At 45.8% G+C, this 19868-nt stretch overlaps 1 protein-coding gene across 1 annotated transcript in view; it reads right to left on the reverse strand.

Moving 5' to 3' along the window:
• Positions 1-403: 403 nt before the first annotated feature.
• The window catches only part of CASTOR1 (cytosolic arginine sensor for mTORC1 subunit 1), a 23856-nt gene continuing 4391 nt past the window's right edge, over positions 404-19868 (reverse strand). The window contains exons 2-9 of the mRNA XM_087705634.1: positions 13288-13358; positions 8990-9180; positions 7462-7594; positions 6185-6308; positions 4451-4558; positions 2493-2575; positions 2018-2112; positions 404-639 (exon numbers count right to left, since the gene is read on the reverse strand). Coding sequence (XP_087561760.1) covers positions 574-639; positions 2018-2112; positions 2493-2575; positions 4451-4558; positions 6185-6308; positions 7462-7594; positions 8990-9180; positions 13288-13358 — 871 coding nt within the window. The 3' untranslated portion in view covers positions 404-573. The remainder of the gene's footprint in view (positions 640-2017; positions 2113-2492; positions 2576-4450; positions 4559-6184; positions 6309-7461; positions 7595-8989; positions 9181-13287; positions 13359-19868) is intronic.

Consider the following 19868-nt stretch of genomic DNA (forward strand, 5'->3'; position numbering starts at 1 on the left):
GTATCATCTCCTGAGGGCCCTCAAGCAATCATCTGGAGAACATTGTTTCTGGAGGACATCGTCTTTTCCTTGTAGGGCATGGTGTGCAAATTCTAATCCTGCCCCCAAGGATGCTTTTAGAAATCTCAGAATATGTGCAAAATTAGAGGATGAGAAGATACCTCTCCCTCTCGACCAAGGAGCAGGTCCATCGTGTATGGGAATTAGTCTGAGGGTCTCTAGAGAAAAGCAGATAATCAAGGACCACCAAGACAGCTAAGGGAACCAGAAGAAGGAAGTTAACACTGAAATCTAGAGAATCCCATCCCTGTTGGGTCAATCAAACAATAAGGCACCTGTTTCTCCCCTGGGAGAAATGGAAGGTATCCTCAGGTGAGAACCTTAGGAGTGTCCTCCATGCTAATACGAGTCCCCAGAAAGATAATTTGGCTTGCAGAGAAGCTGGGCTGCCATGCTCTCTCTCTCTCTCCCTCCCTCTCTCTCTCCAGGAACATCCGTGGGGAGTAAGGGCTGGACCAGATCCATCAGTTTGGCTTCTGAAACTCACGCCGGAGACCAAGGGAGCCCAGGGGGTTATCTCCCAGCCTCCTGGCGTTTCTGGAGCACTTCAATGACCTCGTCAATGCCATCTTCTGGAACCTGGAGGGAACAGAACGGGGGGAAGGAAAAAAGCTGGTTGCATTGACACCGTTCAGGAAATACCAACTATAAGGGGGAAGGCCCAAGTTATTTTGGAGCGATCGTCTTCAGATATGTAACCAGTTTAATTATTGCTGTTAAAAATAAGATTTTTGTCTTATTAAATTGGCTGCTATATTATTCTGACTGGGGGAAGGGAAAGGAAGGGAAGGAAGGGAAGAGGAAACGAAAAGAAAGAAGGAAAGGAAGGAAGAGAAGGAAAGGAAGGAAGAGAAGGAAAAGAAAGGAAGGGAAAGGAAAGGAAGGAAAAGAAAAGGAAAAGAAAGGAAGGGAAAGGAAAGGAAGGAAAAGAAAAGGAAAAGAAAGGAAAGGAAGGGGAGAGAAGAGAAGGAAAGAGAAGGAAAAGAAAGGAAAGGAAAGGAAGGAAAAGGAAAGGAAAAGAAAGGAAGGGAAAGGAAAGAAAATAAAAGGAAAGGAAAGGAAAGGAAAAGAAAGGAAGAGAAGAGGAAAGAGAAGGAAAAGAAAGGAAGATAAAGGAAAGGAAAGGAAAGGAAGGGAAGAGAAGGAAAAAGAAGGAAAGGAAAAGAAAGGAAAGGAAAGGAAGGAAAAGGAAAAGAAAGGAAGGGAAAGGAAGGGAAAGGAAGGGAAAGAAAAGAAAATAAAAGGAAAGGAAAGGAAAGGAAAAGAAAGGAAAGGAAAGGAAGGAAAAGGAAAAGAAAGGAAGGGAAAGGAAGGGAAAGGAAGGGAAAGGAAATAAAAGGAAAGAAAAGGAAAGGAAAAGAAAGGAAGAGAAGAGGAGGAAAGAGAAGGAAAAGAAAGGAAGATAAAGGAAAGGAAAGGAAGGAAGGAAAAGAAAAGGAAAGGAAAAGAAAGGAAGAGAAGAGGAGGAAAGAGAAGAAAAAGAAAGGAAAAGAAAGGAATGGAAGGGAAAGAAAAGAAAAAGAAAGGAAAGGGAAGGAAGGGAAGAGAAGAGAAGGAAAGAGAAGGAAAAGAAAGGAAGAGAAAGGAAGGGAAGAGAAGAGAAGGAAAGGGCATTTTAATTTACACTCAGAGTCACATCTTACACCTCGAAACAACTCAAAACGATCAAAGTTTGGTCTAATGGTTAAGACACTGGGCTAGAAACCAGGCGACGGAGAGTTCTAGTCCCAACGCCTTAGCCATGAAAGCCAATTGAGTGAGCCAGTCCCTCAACCCACTTCCCGGGGTAATTGTGGTGGGGAGAATAGGAGGAGGAAGGCGGAGTAATCGGTACGTTCACCACCTCGAGGTGTTTATAAACAACAATAAAGGTGAAATAATGTCAATAAAAAATCAGGAACCCTCAAAACAATGAATGCTTGAACCTCAGGATGTCCTCAAGCCCTCCGTGGCTTACCAGGGCGTGGTCGAAGTTGAAGGTGCTGATGTAATAGGCAGAGATGTCTGCACTGGCCAGCGGTTCAGCAATCTGGGCCACGATCCCACATTCATCTGGAGAAGAGAGGAGGAACAGGGAGAGGCATCAGCTTAACGCTGGGCCAACCTTCTCAGGGGTTGTGGCCCACTGGCAGCCAACAGCTGTTCCCTTCAGCTGGCCACTCTGCGCATGCACACACTGGGAACAGGCTCCAGCTGTTCCTCCGCCTCACTCATGTCTGACTCTGAAGGCAGCTGAAGGCCCCTCTCTGCCTCCGATGCAGATCCCTCATCCGAGCCTTCCCCAGACTCCAAGACTGGCCCAGGTTCCTCCCCAACCCTCCTCACTGTCCGAATCCTCTGCCAGCTCTGCTGGTGGGCCACAACACCAAGAGACTCTATTATCTACACAACACCATCATCACTGATGGGAAAGAAAATATAACGCAACTCACCAAAGCCCAGCGGCTGTCCACCAATTCTTACCATCCTCCAGAGTTCTCCTGAGGAACTGGTCAACAACAGGTCGCTGGGGAACCTGGGAAAAGGAGAGGAAAATCTTGATGTCTTTGTGAAGTTTCCCAAAAGATGACCTAATTAATTCACGAGCCTCGAGACAAAGTTCAAAAGAAATCCAGTCATTTATTAGGATCAACATTTTGGCATGTTCTTCTGCGGAGCCAAAACTGATTTCCGGTTAATGGTCTTTGCACTTAACTCCTATCTCTCCCCTCCCTTAGTCTGTGTCATAAATCATATCCACCAACGAGGTTGTAGAAATATGAGACCCGACTCTGGCCGAAGGTGTGCATGCAATCCTCTTTCCCGTCCATGTCAACTTGATAATAGTCGTGGCAATGCTTTACAAGTTGACATCCTTCTCCACAACGTTATCCATTGGAGGGTCAGGCATCATCCTTGACAAGGATGACTGGAAATCCTTACTTATTGTAACGGGCGTTTAAAAACAGAATTTTGAAAGTCCAGGAGAATTCTTCTTTCCCCGCTCTTACGCAGAAGAGAATCAAGTTGGGGCGATCTTGAGTTTCTTTCTCACCCTTTCCTACTTCCCATGGCTAAGCTGAGAAAACTTCACTATTGCAAGAATAACACGGAATAACAGAGTTGGAAGGGAACTTGGTCTTCTAGTTCAATCCCTCCCCAAGCTGGAGAACCTCTTATTTCCTGGAGAAATGGCTGTCCAGTCTCTTCTTGAAAACCTCCAGTGATGAAGCACCCACAACTTCTGGAGGCAAGTCGTTCCACTGATTGATTCTTCTCACTCTTCAGGACTTCCTCCTTAGTTCTAAGTTGCTTCTCTCCTTGATTAGTTTCCACCCTTTGTTTCTCCTTCTGCCTTCTGGGGCTTTGGAGAATAGGTTGACCCACCTCCCCCTTTTCCTTGTGGCACCCCTCAAATACGGCAACCCTGCTCTCATTCCACCCTTAGTCCTGCATTCCTCTTTCGAGATCATTTCCATCAGTGGTGGGTTTCAAATTTTTTTAGAACTCCTTCTTTAGGCGTGGCCCGCTTTGTGGGAGTGGCTTGCCGGCTATGTGACCAGGTGGGAGTGGCTTGCCACCTATGTGGGCATGGCCAACTTGTAAAATGTGGTGAAACTCACTTAACAACGCTCTTGCTTAGCAACCAAAATGTTGGCTCAGAAACTCTGGCATTTGAAGCACGCAAGTCTTAAAGCTGTCAAGTTACAAGACCCTTGCACCCCTAACCCTTTAGAAAAAAAAAACTCCAGGGGTGTTCAAAGTTGACAGCTTTAAGACTTGTAGACTTCAACTCCCAGAATTCCTCCTCCAGTCATGTTGGCTCAGGAACTCTGGCATTGAAGTGTGCAAGTCTTAAAGCTGTCAAGTTACAAGACCCTTGCACCCCTAACCCTTTTGGGGAAAAAAAACCAGGGGTGTTCAAACTTGACAGCTTTAAGATTTGTGGACTTCAACTCCCAGAATTCCTCCTCAGGTCATGTTGGCTCAGGAACTCTGGCATTTGAAGCACGCAAGTCTTAAAGCTGTCAAGTTACAAGACCCTTGCGTCCCTAACCCTTTAGAAAAAAAACCCCAGGGGTGTTCAAAGTTGACAGCTTTAAGACTTGTGGACTTCAACTCCCAGAATTCCTCCTCTCGCTCTTCATCTTGGGGGAGCTGGAACCGGTTCTAAACGCCACTGTAGATTTGTGGAACCTCTTCTATAGAAGAGGTTAGAACTGGCAGGAACCCATCCCTGATTTCCATACACCTCTGAACAAGTCAAATGAGAATCCACCTTTCAACAAACCTATGGAGCCTCACTGCAGGCGTTGGTGAAGGTTGCTCCTGGTGTAATTACTCCTACTCAGAGGATTGCAATCCTCCAAGCCACGGGAAGCACAAAACTCCCCTTCGTTGTGGCACTCACTTTTTCTTGGTCTCTGCATCCATGACGATGGAGATGTAGCCCTCGATCAGTGAGAAGGCGAAGAAAGTAATGGACTCCTGGTTGCTAGCGGCTCCATCTTTTGGCGGGCTGAAAAGGCCAAAGAAAGAAATGCCAACGTCAAATGTTGGGCCGTAAATGGTCCCCTCTTTCGGACACGGGGGGTGGTGGAAATGAAAACTGCTTCAATAGGACTTTTCTACTGCTGTAAAAGCAGGGACGAATGGTCCTCCCAAATTGGGGCTTAGACCGGACAATCTGATCACAGCAGAAAAAAGAAGATTAGGAACGTTCTGTAGCAGAAGAAGAGGCCGAGCTGGAAGGCGGCGTAAAAGGTGCTCTCAGTTTAGAATCGTTGCATTGTCACAAAAGAGCCCAGCGCAGCCCTGTGAATTCCATTGAGCCTTATCTATTGCCAATTTGGCTCTGACAATTAGAGCAGGGGGTCAACAATCTTTCGGACCTCAGGGACCACTAGATTCATAATTTTAAATCCCGCGGACCACTAATATGATCTGCCTAATGACCGGCTGGGTGGGCGTGGCTAGGTGGTCATGTGACTGGCTGGGTGTGGCCAACTCGCTGTCACTCACATCGAGGGGCGCCTCGCCAGCCTCTATTCGCCCCTCCCCTCCCAGCCACTCCTCGCCTGCCCGCCCGGGCTCCTTAGGGCCCCAACAGGAAGCAGTTGCTGGAGCTAAGCAGCCCACAGGAGAAAGAGTTGGCAAAACAGCTCAGTTCAAATTGGATCTGGCCAAGAAGGAGGCTCAGCAGAAGCACCTCACTGAGGACTAGGAGCATAGGCTTTCCAAGCAGAGGGAAGACCTGCGGGAGGGCAAGGCCAGGTGCTGGCGCCTGGAGGCTCAGTGGGCTGAGATGGTCAGCCAGTTCCAGGCCAGGATGCAGTCCCACTGGAACGAGGCCCTCCGGCTCTTCGCCACCAGCGGCTCTTCCCTCCAGCCTTCGCCCAAAGCCCCCCACCAGGAGGCAGAAGCAGACCCCAAGTGGGAATTTCTGGCCCCCACAAAAAGACCCCGAAGGGGGAGACTCCCTGCAGCAACACAAGCGTTCATTGCACGTATCCCTCCCAGGAGCCGCAGTTTGAGGACCCCTGATTTAGTGCAATATCAAAAATGCAAATAATTTTTCTGCAGACCACCAATATTTTCTCACGGACCACCCATTGGTGACCACTGGACTAGAGTCTCATATTAGAGGTAGTAATCATATGGGCAGTCCTTGACTTACAACCATTTCATTTAGTGACCATTCAAAGTTACAACGGCACTGGAAAAAAATGAGTTATGATTGTTTTTCAAACTTACAAACCGTTGCAGTATCCCCGTGATTAAAAATCCAGATGCTTGGCAACTTAACTCATATTTATGACGGTTGCAATGTCCTGGGGTCAGCTTTCGCGACCTTCCGATAAGCAAAATAACAAAGAAGCCGGATTCCCTTCACAACCCTTTTTTTACTAACTTAACAGTGCAGTGATTCACTTAACGATTCTGGCAAGAAAGGCCGTAAAATGAAACAAAACTCGCTCAAGAACAGTCTCACTTAGCAAGGGAAATTTTAGGCTTGACTGTCATAAGTCCGAGGACTACCTATACACCCTGGCTAAGAGCTACTCCTGGTAGATCTTCCCTTTTTCTTAGCAACCTTCTTTTTCCCTACACACACACACACAACCAGCGCACATCAATCACCAACCTGGAGGAGTAGAAGAGGACATCGATGAGTTTTGTAGCAATGGCGGGCAAAGTTTCGGGGGCGATGCTGAGTATGCAGAATCTGTTCTGAGGAGTCTGAATGGGATGGACCGTGGCGTTGAACTCTGGGAAGCAGAGAGAGAGAGAGAGAGAGGGAGGGAGGGAGGGAGAGAGAGAGGGAGGGAGAGAGAGGGGAGAGAGGGAGGGAGAGAGAGGGAGGGAGAGAGGGAGAGGGGAAGAGAGGGAGAGGGGAGGGAGAGAGAGGGGGGAGGGAGGGAGAGAGGGAGAGAGAGGGAGGGAGGGAGAGAGAGGGGGGAGAGAGAGAGAGGGGAGAGAGAGGGGGGAGAGAGAGGGGGGAGAGGGGGAGGGGGAGGGAAGGGGGAGAGGGGGAGGGAGGGAGAGAAGGAGGGAGAGAGAGAGAGGGAGAGAGAGAGGGAGAGAGGGAGGGAGAGAGAGGGAGGGAGAGAGGGAGAGAGAGAGGGAGAGAGAGATGGAGAGAGAGGGAGAGGGAGAGAGAGAGAGAGACAGACACTGTCAGTCCTCTCTCAGTCTGATCCCTTAGAAAGAAACACCCTCGACTCCAGTGATGAAGCACCCACAATTGCTCTAAAGGTAAGCCATTCCACTGATTAATTGTTCTCTTTTTTTTAAGTTTTTATTAAACATTTTTACCTTTAAAAACAGGGGAAAAAACCACAACAGCAAAAAAAAGGAAAAACAAAGATAACAATATTCAAAATAGTGATACAGCCTTCTGAATCGCCGTACGTGTTTAACCTTCATAGTTCTCCATTCTCCATTGCCTTCCTATCCGTTTTAACCTCCGTAATAATGTAATAACTGTTGTACTAACGATTGTAATGACATTAATTGTTCCTACCACCATTGTATTTACATTGTGGTCAATACTTCTAAGTTTGATAGTCGTTAATGATTTTGATTAATTTTTACTCAGTGCTAGTTTTTTTAAAAAAACAAAAACGCAAAACTTCTATTTCCTGTTTTGGCTCCTGATTTCTCGCCACTTATAAATCCTATTCCATATTTTATAGAAACCCGTTCTCTTGCTTTTAATTAATTGTCCTCACTGTCAGGAAATCCCTCCTTAGCTCTAAGCTGCTTCTCTCTTGGATGATCTTCCACCTGTTACTTCTCGTCCTTCCCTCTGGTGCGTTGGAAAATAAGTTGACCCCTTCTTCTCAGTACTTCCCAATACTTCAAATATTGGAAGTACTCAAGTAACGGGAATGATTCCGATTCAGCAATAGAAAACCCCACCTTGCTTGGATTTATGGAACCCGTTGCTTATATCTTCACAGTTTGCAGGGGCCGGTTCTCCATTCACCTCCTTGTAAATCTCAAATTCGTCGGCCAAGGTGTGGATCACCACAGGCAGGTCCTTCTCCCGTACCTGGAAGGCAGACCAAAGATCACCCAAAATTGCAGCATTGTGAGGAATATAATCTAACGGTTGGGTTGGCACTATATAAATCATGTAACAATGTTGTGCCTGTTTCTTTAAAGCATACTGTAAAATGTGATTGGACGCTGTTTTCCTCAATCGGCCACAAGAGGGAGCCAGAATGACTGTTAGCTCTCTCTCTCTCTCTGCTGATCTGATCTGAGTGTTTTTGGAAGCTGGCTGTTAGAAAGTGCCGTCAGCTATTGTAAGTTTTGCAACTGTTAGCAAACTTTGTGTACCGGACTGATTATATGGATACTGGACTATGTTATTTGGATTATCCCTTAACTGAAAGACGTTGATGACTGACTGTCTTATCCGTGTATGACTTGGACTGTTTGATGGACTCTGATACCTCTATTTTCCACGAAAGTAAAAGCCTATTTAAACTGCAGTGTCTCTGGATGCTGGTTTGTGTGTTCTCCAACACAACTCTCACACCGCTTCGCTGAACGCACTCGCTCTCCCAACGGGGAGCTTACCTAACAAGCATCATCGCGGCTTCCATTTCTCCCGCTTCAGCAGGGGGTTGGACCAGGGAGTGGGATGGGAAAATGTTAACAACCGTTTCCTATTATTTATTTGCTACGATCTCTTTTGTATTTGCAAAACAATTCAAATGTAATAAAGGTTGTTATACATGGAATATATCGAATGTTATATATAGAATGAAGAAAACAGATGTAGGAAATAATACAAATGCACACATATGTAGAAAGTTATAGCTATACAAGACCTGTATGTACAGATAAAAAGAATCACAACAGATATGTAAAAGGAGGGTCGTGTGTTGCAAAGATGTGAAGTTTGCATAAACAAAATTAAAAAGTTGTTTGTTTTTTTTAAAAAAGGGAAAATTTTAGCAACCGTTTCTCTGCCCGGTTTGCTGGGTGGGCGTGGCCATGGGAGGGCGTGGCGTACTCCACCTCCTCACGGTGGGGGGAACGTTTTCACCCTCCCCAGGTTCCGGAAGTTTTTTTCGAGCCTCCGGGAGGGTGAAAACAGCCTCCCCTGGGCTCCAGAACCTGGCATGATTAACGGGCTGCGTGGAGACTCCTGGGAGGGGAGGGGAGGGGTGGGCATGGCCAGCCGGTGGTTGCAAGTACCAGTTTGACGAACCGGATGAAAAATTAGCATCCAGTTCGCCTGAACCGGCTGAATCCCACTCTTGGGTTGGACTAAAAGACCTCCAAGGTCCCACCCAACTCTGTTATTCCGAAATCCTGACTTAATGCTGGTTGGCTAGCTTCTCCCTCTCAGTGTCAGCCACACCACCACCACCCATTTATTTTTGAAACCACCCCCCCTTCCCAGCTCTGGAACCGGCTGCCCCCCAATGCTCACCAAAATAAAATCAGTCTGATAGGTGGACAGCATTAAGACGGAGACGTTATGTTCGGCCAGGGGTGCGATGACGGATTTGGCAATCTTGGTGACTCCTATAGGCTGGCTGAGGGAGGCGCTGCCGTTAGATGAGACGTTAAGCACCAGCCAGGTGGAATCGACCACTTGTAGGTACTCAGAGGCGTGAAGTTCTGGAAGAAATGTGAGGAAACGTCACGGAGAAGGCTACACAGAAGACAGAATCATAGGCATGAAAAAGAACCATAGAGTCGGAAGGGACCTTGGAGGTCTTCTATTCTGGGGGGTCTCCAACCTTGGCGACTTTAAGACTTGTGGACTTCAACTCCCAGAATTCCTCAGCCAGCTGGAATTCTGGGAGTTGAAGTCCACAAGTCTTAAAGTTGCCAAGGTTGGAGATCCCTGCTTTAGACTTCCTGTTGCTGTGACCGGCTGAGGAATTCTGGGAGTTGAAGTCCACGAGTCTTAAAGTTGCCAAGGTTGGAGATCCCTGCTTTAGACTTCCTGTTGCTGTGGCCGGCTGAGGAATTCTGGGAGTTGAAGTCCACAAATCTTAAAGTTGCCCCGGAGACCCCTGCTTTAGACTTCCTGTTGCTGTGGCTGGCTGAGGAATTCTGGGAGTTGAAGTCCACAAATCTTAAAGTTGCCACCGAGACCCCTGCTTTAGACTTCTTGTTGTTGTGGCCAGCTGAGGAATTCTGGGAGTTGAAGTCCACAAATCTTAAAGTTGCCACGGAGACCCCTGCTTTAGACTTCCTGTTGCTGTGGCCGGCTGAGGAATTCTGGGAGTTGAAGTCCACAAATCTTAAAGTTGCCACGGAGACCCCTGCTTTAGACTTCCTGTTGCTGTGGCCGGCTGGGGAATTCTGGGAGTTGAAGTCCACAAGTCTTAAAAGTGGCCATGTTTGGAGACCCCACTAATTTAAGGCATTGGGGAAAGGAGTTAAATAAGGAGATGTGATTTATAATCCAGACTGAGGGGAGGGGGGGAGGGACACAGGGTTAAAGTTCAGACACAATCAGATTAATGCCAAAAATGTTGCTTCCAATAAATGGCTGGATTTCTTTTGAACTTTGTCTCGAGGCTCGTAAATTAATCTGGGCCTCTTTTGGAATCTTCACAGCAACATTTGGAAAAGAAAAAGCTACCAGCTGACATGGAGACGACCGGAAACTCCTTTAAATTGGGTTAAAAATTAAAATATTTTGCTTTTTCGGATGACTGGATCTTTTCATTAGAGCTGGGAGCTTGTTAATGGTCCTCGGGGGGTGGGGTGGGGTGTCAAAGGTTTCCATTGAGAAGGAATTTGCAGGGGGGGGGGCAGGAGAAAACAAAATTTTGCCCTCTTTTCCCCCCAATCACAATTCCCCACCACCACCACCAAGAAGGACACCACATCTCAGAAGGGAGATGTCTTAGCCAAATCTTAGATATACCACCCAGAATCCCCCACCCACCCACCCACCCAAAAGGACAAGGATACCTTCTAAATAAATACCACGCAAAGGTTAGGAGGTTGCATTTACTGGAGCCATTCAAAATAACCTACCACCAAAATATCATTATTCTTCCACTTTCTGCTTTTTCTTTCCTCCCTTTCTCTCCAGGGAAGCAATCCCCTTGAAGGAATTTCCAAACAGTAAAAACAGCGTCATTGATACAGTTTAAATAATATAGGTGCTACCTTTCTACTCTTCTTTTGTCCTCTTCAGCTCATCCCTTCTTTTTTTTCTCATCCCTTCCTACCTTCCCTTTCTCCCTCCTATCCTTCCTTCCTTCCCTCTCCCCTTCCTTCCCTATTTTACCTTATCCCCGTCTCTTCTGCCTTCTTTTTCCCCTCCTTCCCTCCTTCTTTCCTTTCCTTCCTTCCCTATCCCAGTTATGCCCTTTCCTTCCTTCCTTCCTTCCTTCCTTCCTTCTCTCCCTCCCTCTCCCACCTATGCCTCCCTTCTTTCCTTCCCTTCCTTCCTTATCCTAAGTTATGCCACTTCCTTCCTTCCTTCTTCCTTCCCTCTCTCCCTCTCCCAATTATGCCTTCTTTCCGTCGTTCCCTCCTTCCTTCCTTCCCTCCCTCTCCCAGTTATACTCTTTCTTTCTTTCCTTCCTTCCTTATCCTATTTATGCCCCTTCCTTCCTTTTCTTCCTTCCATCCTTCCTTCCTTCTCTCCCTCCCTCTCCCAATTATGCCTCCCTTCTTTCCTTCCCTTCCTTCCTTATCCTAGTTATGCTCCTTCCTTCTTCCTTCCCTCTCTCCCTCTCCCAGTTATGCCCTTCCCTTCCTTCCCTCCTTCCCTCCCTCCTTCCTTCCCTCCCTCCCTTTCCCAGTTACATTCTTTCTTTCTTTCCTTCCTTAGTTATCCTATTTATGCCCTTTCCTTCCTTCCTTCCTTCCTTCCTTCCTTCCTTCCTTCCTTCCTTCCTTCCTTCCTTCCTTCTCCCCCTCCCTCTCCCAATTATGCCTCCCTTCTTTCCTTCCCTTCCTTCCTTATCCTAGTTATGCCCCTTCCTTCTTTCCTTCCTTCCTTCCTTCCTTCCTTCTTCCTTCCCTCTCTCCCTCTCCCAGTTATGCCCTTCCCTTCCTTCCCTCCTTCCTTCTCTCTCTCCCTCTCCCAGTTATACTCTTTCTTTCTTTCCTTCCTTCCTTATCCCAGTTATGCCCCGTCCTTCCTCCCTTCCCTCCCTTCTCCCTTTATGTCAGTCTACAACAGTAATAAAGATTTGATTTCATTCAAACTCTTTCCCCCCCCCCTCCCCAGACAGCCAGATTCTCTCCCCCACTCCCCCTCCCCTGCCAGGAAGCACCAGGGGAAGTTTCCTTCACCCTATCCCCACATGCGAACCTTGTTCCCTGGGAACAGCACAAAGTTCTCCTCCCAGCCTCGGAAGCTCACCCCTTCCCTCAGCCTTGCCAACCTGTTGCCAGCAAGGAGCCCCTCCAGCATCCGGGCGATGGAAAAGCTGCAGCGGTCAGCGACCTCTGGCCAGCCGAATTGCTTTCCGCTCCCCGTGCTCCACTGGGCAAGTGGAACACCCTGAGATAAACATCTGTTCCCCTTCGTCCTCGGAAATAGACACAGAGGGGCAGCCAAGCGATTGTTCCCTTTCTTGGAATTTCGGGAACCACCCAACCAAAGAGCCGAATAGAAGCAGAGCGATGGTCATTTCCATTTTTTTCCCCAGGGCTGCAACTTCCTCCAATTTGGTCGGCCCAGCATCTCCGCCACCGGGGAATTCTAGGAATCGAAATCCCAACATCTGGAGGGCTCCTCTTGGCCTGCCTCAAAATAATCCCATTCTTGTTGGGTTGATTCTGTTCTACGGAGGAAGGATTGAGTCCCTCATCTGCAGCTCCATCACTGTCTGGTTTGGCTCTGCAACCCAACAAGACAGACGGAGACTTCGGAGGAGAATCAGAACGGCAGAAAGAAACAAGGGCTGCCAACCTGCCTTCCATTGAGGACCTGCGCACTGCAGGAGTCAAAAAGAGGGCTGTGAAAATATCTACAGACCCCTCGCATCCTGGACACAAATTGTTTCAACTCCTGCCCTCAAAATGACGCTATAGAGCATTGCACACCAAGACAACTAGACACAAGGACAGTTTTTCCCCGAATGCCATCGCTCTGCTAAACAACTAATTCCCTCACCACTGTCAAACTATACATGGTTTGATGATGTGTAAAGTTAAAGGTTCCCCTTGCACATATGTGCTAGTCGTTCCCGACTCTAGGGGGCGGTGCTCATCTCCGTTTCAAAGCCGAAGAACCAGCACTGCCCGAAGACGTCTCCGGGGTCATGTGGCCGGCATGACTCAATGCCGAGGGCGCATGGAACGCTGTTTCCTTCCCACCAACGGTGGTTTATATTTTTCTACTTGCATTTTTTACGTGCTTTCAAACTGCTAGGTTGGCAGAAGCTGGGACAAGTCACGGGAGCTCACTCCGTTATGCGGTGCTATGGATTCGAACCGGCGAACTGCTGACCTTTCTGATCGACAAGCTCAGCGTGTTAGCCACTGAGCCACCGCAAGAGAAAGAAAGGAAGAAATAAATAAAGAAAAAAAAGAAAAAGAAAGAAAAAGAGTGAGAGAGAGAGAGGAAAGAAAAAAAGAAAAAAGGACAGAGAGACAAAAGGAAGGAGAGAGAGAGAGAGAGAGAGAGAGAGAGAGAGAGAACACATGGCCAGCAAGCCACTCCCACAAAGGAGGCCACACCCACAGAGTAGCTTCCAACAATTTTTGAAACCCACCACTGCTGTACTCCGAAAGGGGTGCTCATACCTTTGAAGCCGTCTTCATCCAACATGATTGTGTAGTCTTCGGGAGTCTCGGTTAAGCTGAAAAATCTACACCTGGGGAAAGAGGAGAGCCCTGAGTGAGGTTTATGAACTCGTTCCGTGAAATTTGGATACAAATTGGAAAAAATCGCCCCCAGGCACCACTAGGCAGAATTCGAATTAAGGCCCCATCCCCCCAGGATGTTTTTCTGTACCTCTATCCGGAAACACCGAGATAAGACAGCTTGGTCTAGTGGTTAGGATACCAGGCCAGGGGTGAAATCCTCCGAAGTCTGCTAACGGTTCGTTGGGTCTGTTACCGAGTTACCGAACCAGTAGCATTTTTTTTTATTACCGGATTGAGTGAACCAGTCCGAACCGGTAGCATTTCACCCCCTGCACCAGGCCGCGACTTACCACTGTCATTCCTGCCTCATTTTTGGTCGTTAAGTCAACCTGCATTCTTTTTTTAATAAAATTATTTCTATATCGGTCTATATTTCTAAAACATTTACATCCCTGGTCATTATTTGAAGCGCCTGCATTTTGCATAAATGAGTCCCCGGTTTTGAAAAATGAAGGGGAGAGGAGAAAGGAAAGAAGAAAGGGAAAAGGAGAGGAAGTAAGGGAGGGGTGGTAAGGAGAGAGGGTAGGAAGGGGAAGAAGAGAGGAGGAGTGGGGGAGAGGGAGGGGAAGAGAGAAAGGAGGGGAGGAAAGAAGGTAGAAGAAGGGAAGTGGGAAGGAGACGGAGGAAGGTTGTTGTAAAATAAGATGGGTGTATAGGATGGTAGTAAAGCTACCCCAATTATATTTTTAAACTTCTAAATGAATTGTGATAAATGTTAAATATTAACAGTACTCATGAGAATGTATATTTGTGAATGTATATATGAGAAATAAAAATAAAACTTTTTAATAAAAAGAAATTAGTTCCCATGTTTTATTCTACTTGTTCATACAAAGCCTAACCAATCACAGATCTGATCAGGTCCTCAGTCCATTGAGAGGAAGGTATATTTATCTTTCCAATGTGACAAGTCCCTTGGCCAAAATAAGATATTTTTAAAAAAAATAAAGATCTTTAAAAGGCTTTGGGGCATCAAAGCAGATCCCCCAGAAGCGTTTCAACTAGGGGTGTCCAACTTTGGCAACTGTGGACTTCAACTCCCAGAATTCCCCAGCCAGCAGAGATCCACAAGTCTTAAAGTTCAAGTTTGGAACACCCTTGATTTAAAATCTACATTTTCCTCTCTGAAAAGTGGAGAACACCCTGATTTTCAACCATTCCATTTCTTTTCTTTCTTTCTCTTTCTTTCTTTCTCTTCCTTTCCTTTCTTTTTTCTTCCCTATCTTCATTTTCTTTTCTTTCTCTTTTTCTTTTCTTTCTCCTTTCTTTTTCTTTCTTTTTTCTCTCTTCATCCTTTGTTTCTCTTTTCTTTTTCTTTCTGTTTTCTTTCTTTGTCTCCCTTCCCTCCTCCTTCCCTTTCTTTCTTTCTTTCTTTCTTTCTTTCTCTTTCTTTCTTTATTTGTTATTTTTCTTTTTTTCTTTCTTTGTCTCCCTTCCCTCCTTGTTCCCTCTCTTTCTTTCTTTCTTTCTTTCTTTCTTTCTCTTTTCTTGTTTTTTTCTTTTTCTTTTCCTTTCTCTCTTTTTCTTCTTCCTCCCTCCCTCTCTTTCTCTTTTCTTGTTCTCTTTCTTTTTCTTTCTTTCTTTCTTTTTTCTTTCTCTTTTTCTTCTTCCTCCCTCCCCCTCTCCCTCCTCCTTCCCTTTCTTTCTTTCTTTCTTTCTCTTTCTTTCTTTATTTGTTATTTTTCTTTTTTTCTTTCTTTGTCTCCCTTCCCTCCTTGTTCCCTCTTTCTTTCTTTCTTTCTTTCTTTCTTTCTTTCTTTCTTTCTCTTTTCTTGTTTTTTCTTTTCCTTTTCCTTTCTCTCTTTTTCTTCTTCCTCCCTCCCTCTCTTTCTCTTTTCTTGTTCTCTTTCTTTCTTTCTTTCTTTCTCTTTTCTTGTTCTCCCTTCCTTCCTTTCTTTCTCTTTTTTTCTTTCTCTTTTTCTTCTTCCTCCCTCCCTCCCTCCCCCTCTCCCTCCCTCCCCCTCTCCCTCCCTCCCCCTCTCCCTCCCTCTTTCCTTCTTTCTTTCTTTCTCTTTTTTGTTCTCTTTTCCTTCCTTTCTTTCTTTCTTTCTCTTTCTTTTTTCTTTCTCTTTTTCTTCTTCCTCCCTCCCTCTCCCTCTTTCTTTCTTTCTTTCTTTCTCTTTCTTGTTCTCTTTTCCTTTCTTTCTTTCTCTTTCTCTCTTTTTCTTCCTCCCCCCCTCCTTCCCCCCCCCCACTCTCTCTCACTCACACACACACACACACACACTCCAGCAAAATTTCTCAGGCGACTTCTTCAGCTTGAAAAAACCAAAACCCACCGACACTAACCAGGGCTCTTAAGCAATGAAAAAAATAATAATAACCCAGCTGCACTCAACCGCAGTCACACAACACAAAGCTTGCTTAACCGCGACACAAAGCGCCCTGCCCCTTTTTATCTGACACACAACTTGTTTATTCCCTTGCAAGAGTTTTGAGAAAGGGGAGAGAGAGAGAAAAATATTGTTTGAGCAGATCCAATGGGCCGGAATGAAATGGATTTGCTGATTCATGTGAAAGGCTTAAAGAGTTGGTGCATGTAACATCCAGCTCATTGGTGGCAAATCAACCACAAATGCTGGTTGTTGTTGTTGTTGCTCTTTCCAAACTTGGCACCACAAAAGGATTAAGCCAGATTTTTGGAAACCCATTTCAGGCTTCGATAGAAGAGAATGTCAGAGAATATAAACTACATGATATTTGGAGAGAAAGGCACAGAACAAGAGAGCAATAAACCTTTTATTCGAACCCCCATCAGCCCCTATCAAGAATCGACATGGCTGGGATCTCATCTGGTCTATGTAAACAATTAGACGAAATTGAAATAGAAGCAAATGAGTGGGCAGATCATAATCCAATGAAATTAAGATGGAAAGGTCAAAGAAGGGGGGAAGGAAGGAGGAAAAGAAGGGGGAAAGGAAGGAGAGAAGGAGGGAAGGAAGGAGGGAAGGAAGGAGGGAAGGAGAGAAGGAGGGAAGGGGGAAGGAGGAAGGGAAGGAAGGAGAGCAGGAGAGAAGAAACGAGGGAAGGAAGGAAGGAGGGAAGGAAGGAAGGAAGGAGGGAAGGAGAGAAGGAGGGAAGGGGGAAGGAGGGAGGGAAGGAAGGAGGGAAGGAAGGAGAGCAGGAGAGAAGAAAGGAGGGAAGGAAGGAAAGAAGAAAGGAGGGAAGGAAGGAGGGAAGGAAGGAAGGAGGGAAGGAGAGAAGGAGGGAAGGGGGAAGGAAGGAGGGAAGGAAGGGGGAAAGGAAGGAGAGAAGGAGAGAAGAAAGGAGGGAAGGAAGGAAGGAAGGAAGGAAGGAGGGAAGGAAGGAAGGAAGGAGGGAAGGAGAGAAGGAGGGAAGGGGGAAGGAAGGAGGAAAGGAAGGGGGAAAGGAAGGAGAGAAGGAGAGAAGAAAGGAGGGAAGGAAGGAGGGAAGGAAGGAAGGAGGGAAGGAGAGAAGGAGGGAAGGAGGGAAGGAGGGAGGGAAGGAAGGAGAGCAGGAGAGAAGAAAGGAGGGAAGGAAGGAAGGAAGGAGGGAAGGAAGGAAGGAGGGAAGGAGAGAAGGAGGGAAGGGGGAAGGAGGGAGGGAAGGAAGGAGGGAAGGAAGGAGAGCAGGAGAGAAGAAAGGAGGGAAGGAAGGAAAGAAGAAAGGAGGGAAGGAAGGAGGGAAGGAAGGAAGGAGGGAAGGAGAGAAGGAGGGAAGGGGGAAGGAAGGAGGGAAGGAAGGGGGAAAGGAAGGAGAGAAGGAGAGAAGAAAGGAGGGAAGGAAGGAAGGAAGGAAGGAGGGAAGGAAGGAAGGAGGGAAGGAGAGAAGGAGGGAAGGAAGGGGGAAAGGAAGGAGAGAGGGAGAGAAGAAAGGAGGGAAGGAAGGAAGGAGGGAAGGAGAGAAGGAGGGAAGGGGGAAGGAGGGAGGGAAGGAAGGAGGGAAGGAAGGAGAGCAGGAGAGAAGAAACGAGGGAAGGAAGGAAAGAAGAAAGGAGGGAAGGAAGGAGGGAAGGAAGGAAGGAGGGAAGGAGAGAAGGAGGGAAGGGGGAAGGAAGGAGGGAAGGAAGGAGAGCAGGAGAGAAGAAACGAGGGAAGGAAAGAGGGAGGGAGGGAAGAAGAAGTAGGACCGTTGTAAGATAAGATGGATCTATGGGATGGTAAGAAAGCAATCTTCAAGTATATTGTCAACTGTAGGGAAAAAATGGTTATAAATACATATTATTAATAACAGTTATGAGATCATATAATTGTGAATGTATATATGAAATTGATAAAATAAATTTTTTTAAAAAAAGATTGAAATGCAGGCAAATGAGTGGGCAGATCATAATCCAATAAAATTAAGACGGAAAGGTCAAAGAAGAAGAAGAAGACGGAGGATGAATTCAAATATTGCCAATGAAACAGAATACCCTCCAATGCTGGAGAAAGAATTAAAACTTATCCTTTAGAATAAATTAAAAAAGAAGACACCTCGATTCCAAATCTCTGGGATACTATGAAAGCATACACAAGAGGCCTTACGATTGTGGCGAGGAAAAACCAGAAAACAAAAGAATGAATGCAAAAAGAACTTAGGGAAGCTGAAAAAGAAATACAGAAAGACCCAAAGAATAAAATTAAAAAAGAAAAAAAAAGAGAGATGATAAAAAAATATATAGAAGAGAATGTTTATATCTCAGGGTTCAACTGTGACGTTTTTTTTGTGTGGTTTTCTTGCAGACGTTTCCTGACCCAACTAGGTAACATCATCAATGCCAGCGTCTTTCAAGTTTGTTTAATCATGCTGCTTTTCAAAACAACAACAAAACTCTTGTTTTTTCCCCCCTACAATTTGTAGCCATCAGAGAAAGAACTGGAAAATCAAACAACTTTTAACTTAGGTAGGGCAGAGCACAGAGTCTCGCTTTCTATAATGAATAATGCTAGAATCCCAAGACAAGTACGGTAGTCCTCACTTAGCAACCACAATTGGGAATGGCCACTCGGTCATTAAACGGAGTTGTGTAGGTTGTGCAGCTACCACTGCGTTCACAACCCAACTTCAGCTTGGCTGGTTGGGGAATTGGACCATTGAAGCAGGATGATATACGTTCACCTGGATTTATACCACCTGGGGTTGGACTAGAAGACCTCCCAGGTCCCCTCCTGTGATTATATATCTGGCTGGAGAATCCTGGGAGTTGGAGTCCACCCATCTTGGAAGTGGCTAAGTTTAAAAAAAAACCACTGAGCTAAAATACCACATCGTTTCGCTGGCCGGCTAGATTTGGGGAGAAAAAGTTCACCAGGTGAGTTAAAATTCACATCCAAAAGCAAAAAAAACAGGTCTCAGGTGAGAAGGAAGGAAAGAGGAAAAGCCAAAGAAGAAAGAGAAGAATAACAAAGAGGAATTTAAGGAAAAAAACAAGACAGTGAAGAAATCTCATTAGCAAATTACCTGGTTATCGCAGATGATCACAATGCCATGAGAGCGATTAAGCAAGCTATATTTTTGTTCCATATTGGCCAGAAATATATATTTTTTTCTCCTTTTCAATAAGGCCAACAAATAGGGTTATAAAAACTGAAACCGTTTCACATCCGGGAGGGGGGGAAAAAAGCAACAATATTTTTTCCCCCTAGCTTAATGTTGATTTAAGTTGCATCCTGGCCTGGCCCATCATCTTCGCTGCACAAAGATTAGATTATTATTATTTTTTCCATCCTAACAGCCAAAGTTTTAGTTTTTCAGATTGGAAACTTTTTCCCGGAACTTGTTTACAGCTGCAGCCTTAAGGCTTTTCAAAAACAAGAACAGGAATTTGCTGTTTTTCTAGGATGTAAATATAAAACCAAAGAAACAAGAAAAGAAACAGCCATTTGAAAACACTGTATTTTCCAGAATAATTTTATTTTAAATCCGCACTTAAGAAACATGTTTAGCGACAGATTTGTGACTCTGCACAATTTCAAACTCTTCTTTTTTTCAAGGCAAACCTTAATAGCAGTAGACTTATATACCGCTTCATAGGGCTTTCAGCCCTCTCTAAGCGGTTTACAGAGAGTCAGCATATTGCCCCCAACAATCTGGGTCCTCATTTTACCCACCTCGGAAGGATGGAAAGCTGAGTCAACCCTGAGCCGGTGAGATTTGAACCGCTGAACTGCTGATCTAGCAGTAGCCTGCAGTGCTGCATTTAACCACTGCGCCACCTTGGCTCAGTAATTCCCCCCCCCCCCACTTTAAAAACCACTAAAGAGGGAGGTGAGCCAATTATTTGCACCTTTTTTTCCGAAGCTGCAGAGTTGAAAGAGTTAAGCAGCCAGCTAAGACTCGGAGTAAAGTAACTAAAGGAAGTAGGAAACGGCTTGCAAAGCAGGAATTGGTGGAAAACAATAGGTAGTAATGCCAAGGAACTGAAGAAAGACGCCAGTCTAAGGAACAAATTAGGCCATACAAAAATTGCAAGGGAAAGAGAGCAGGGCAAGGAAGGAAATTTAGGAGAAATTGTA

This window comes from Thamnophis sirtalis, unplaced genomic scaffold (genome assembly GCF_051295495.1).
Source record: "Thamnophis sirtalis isolate CommonGarterSnake01/CBP01778 unplaced genomic scaffold, rThaSir2_p1.2 scaffold_2, whole genome shotgun sequence".
NCBI classification, from domain to species: domain Eukaryota; kingdom Metazoa; phylum Chordata; class Lepidosauria; order Squamata; family Natricidae; genus Thamnophis; species Thamnophis sirtalis.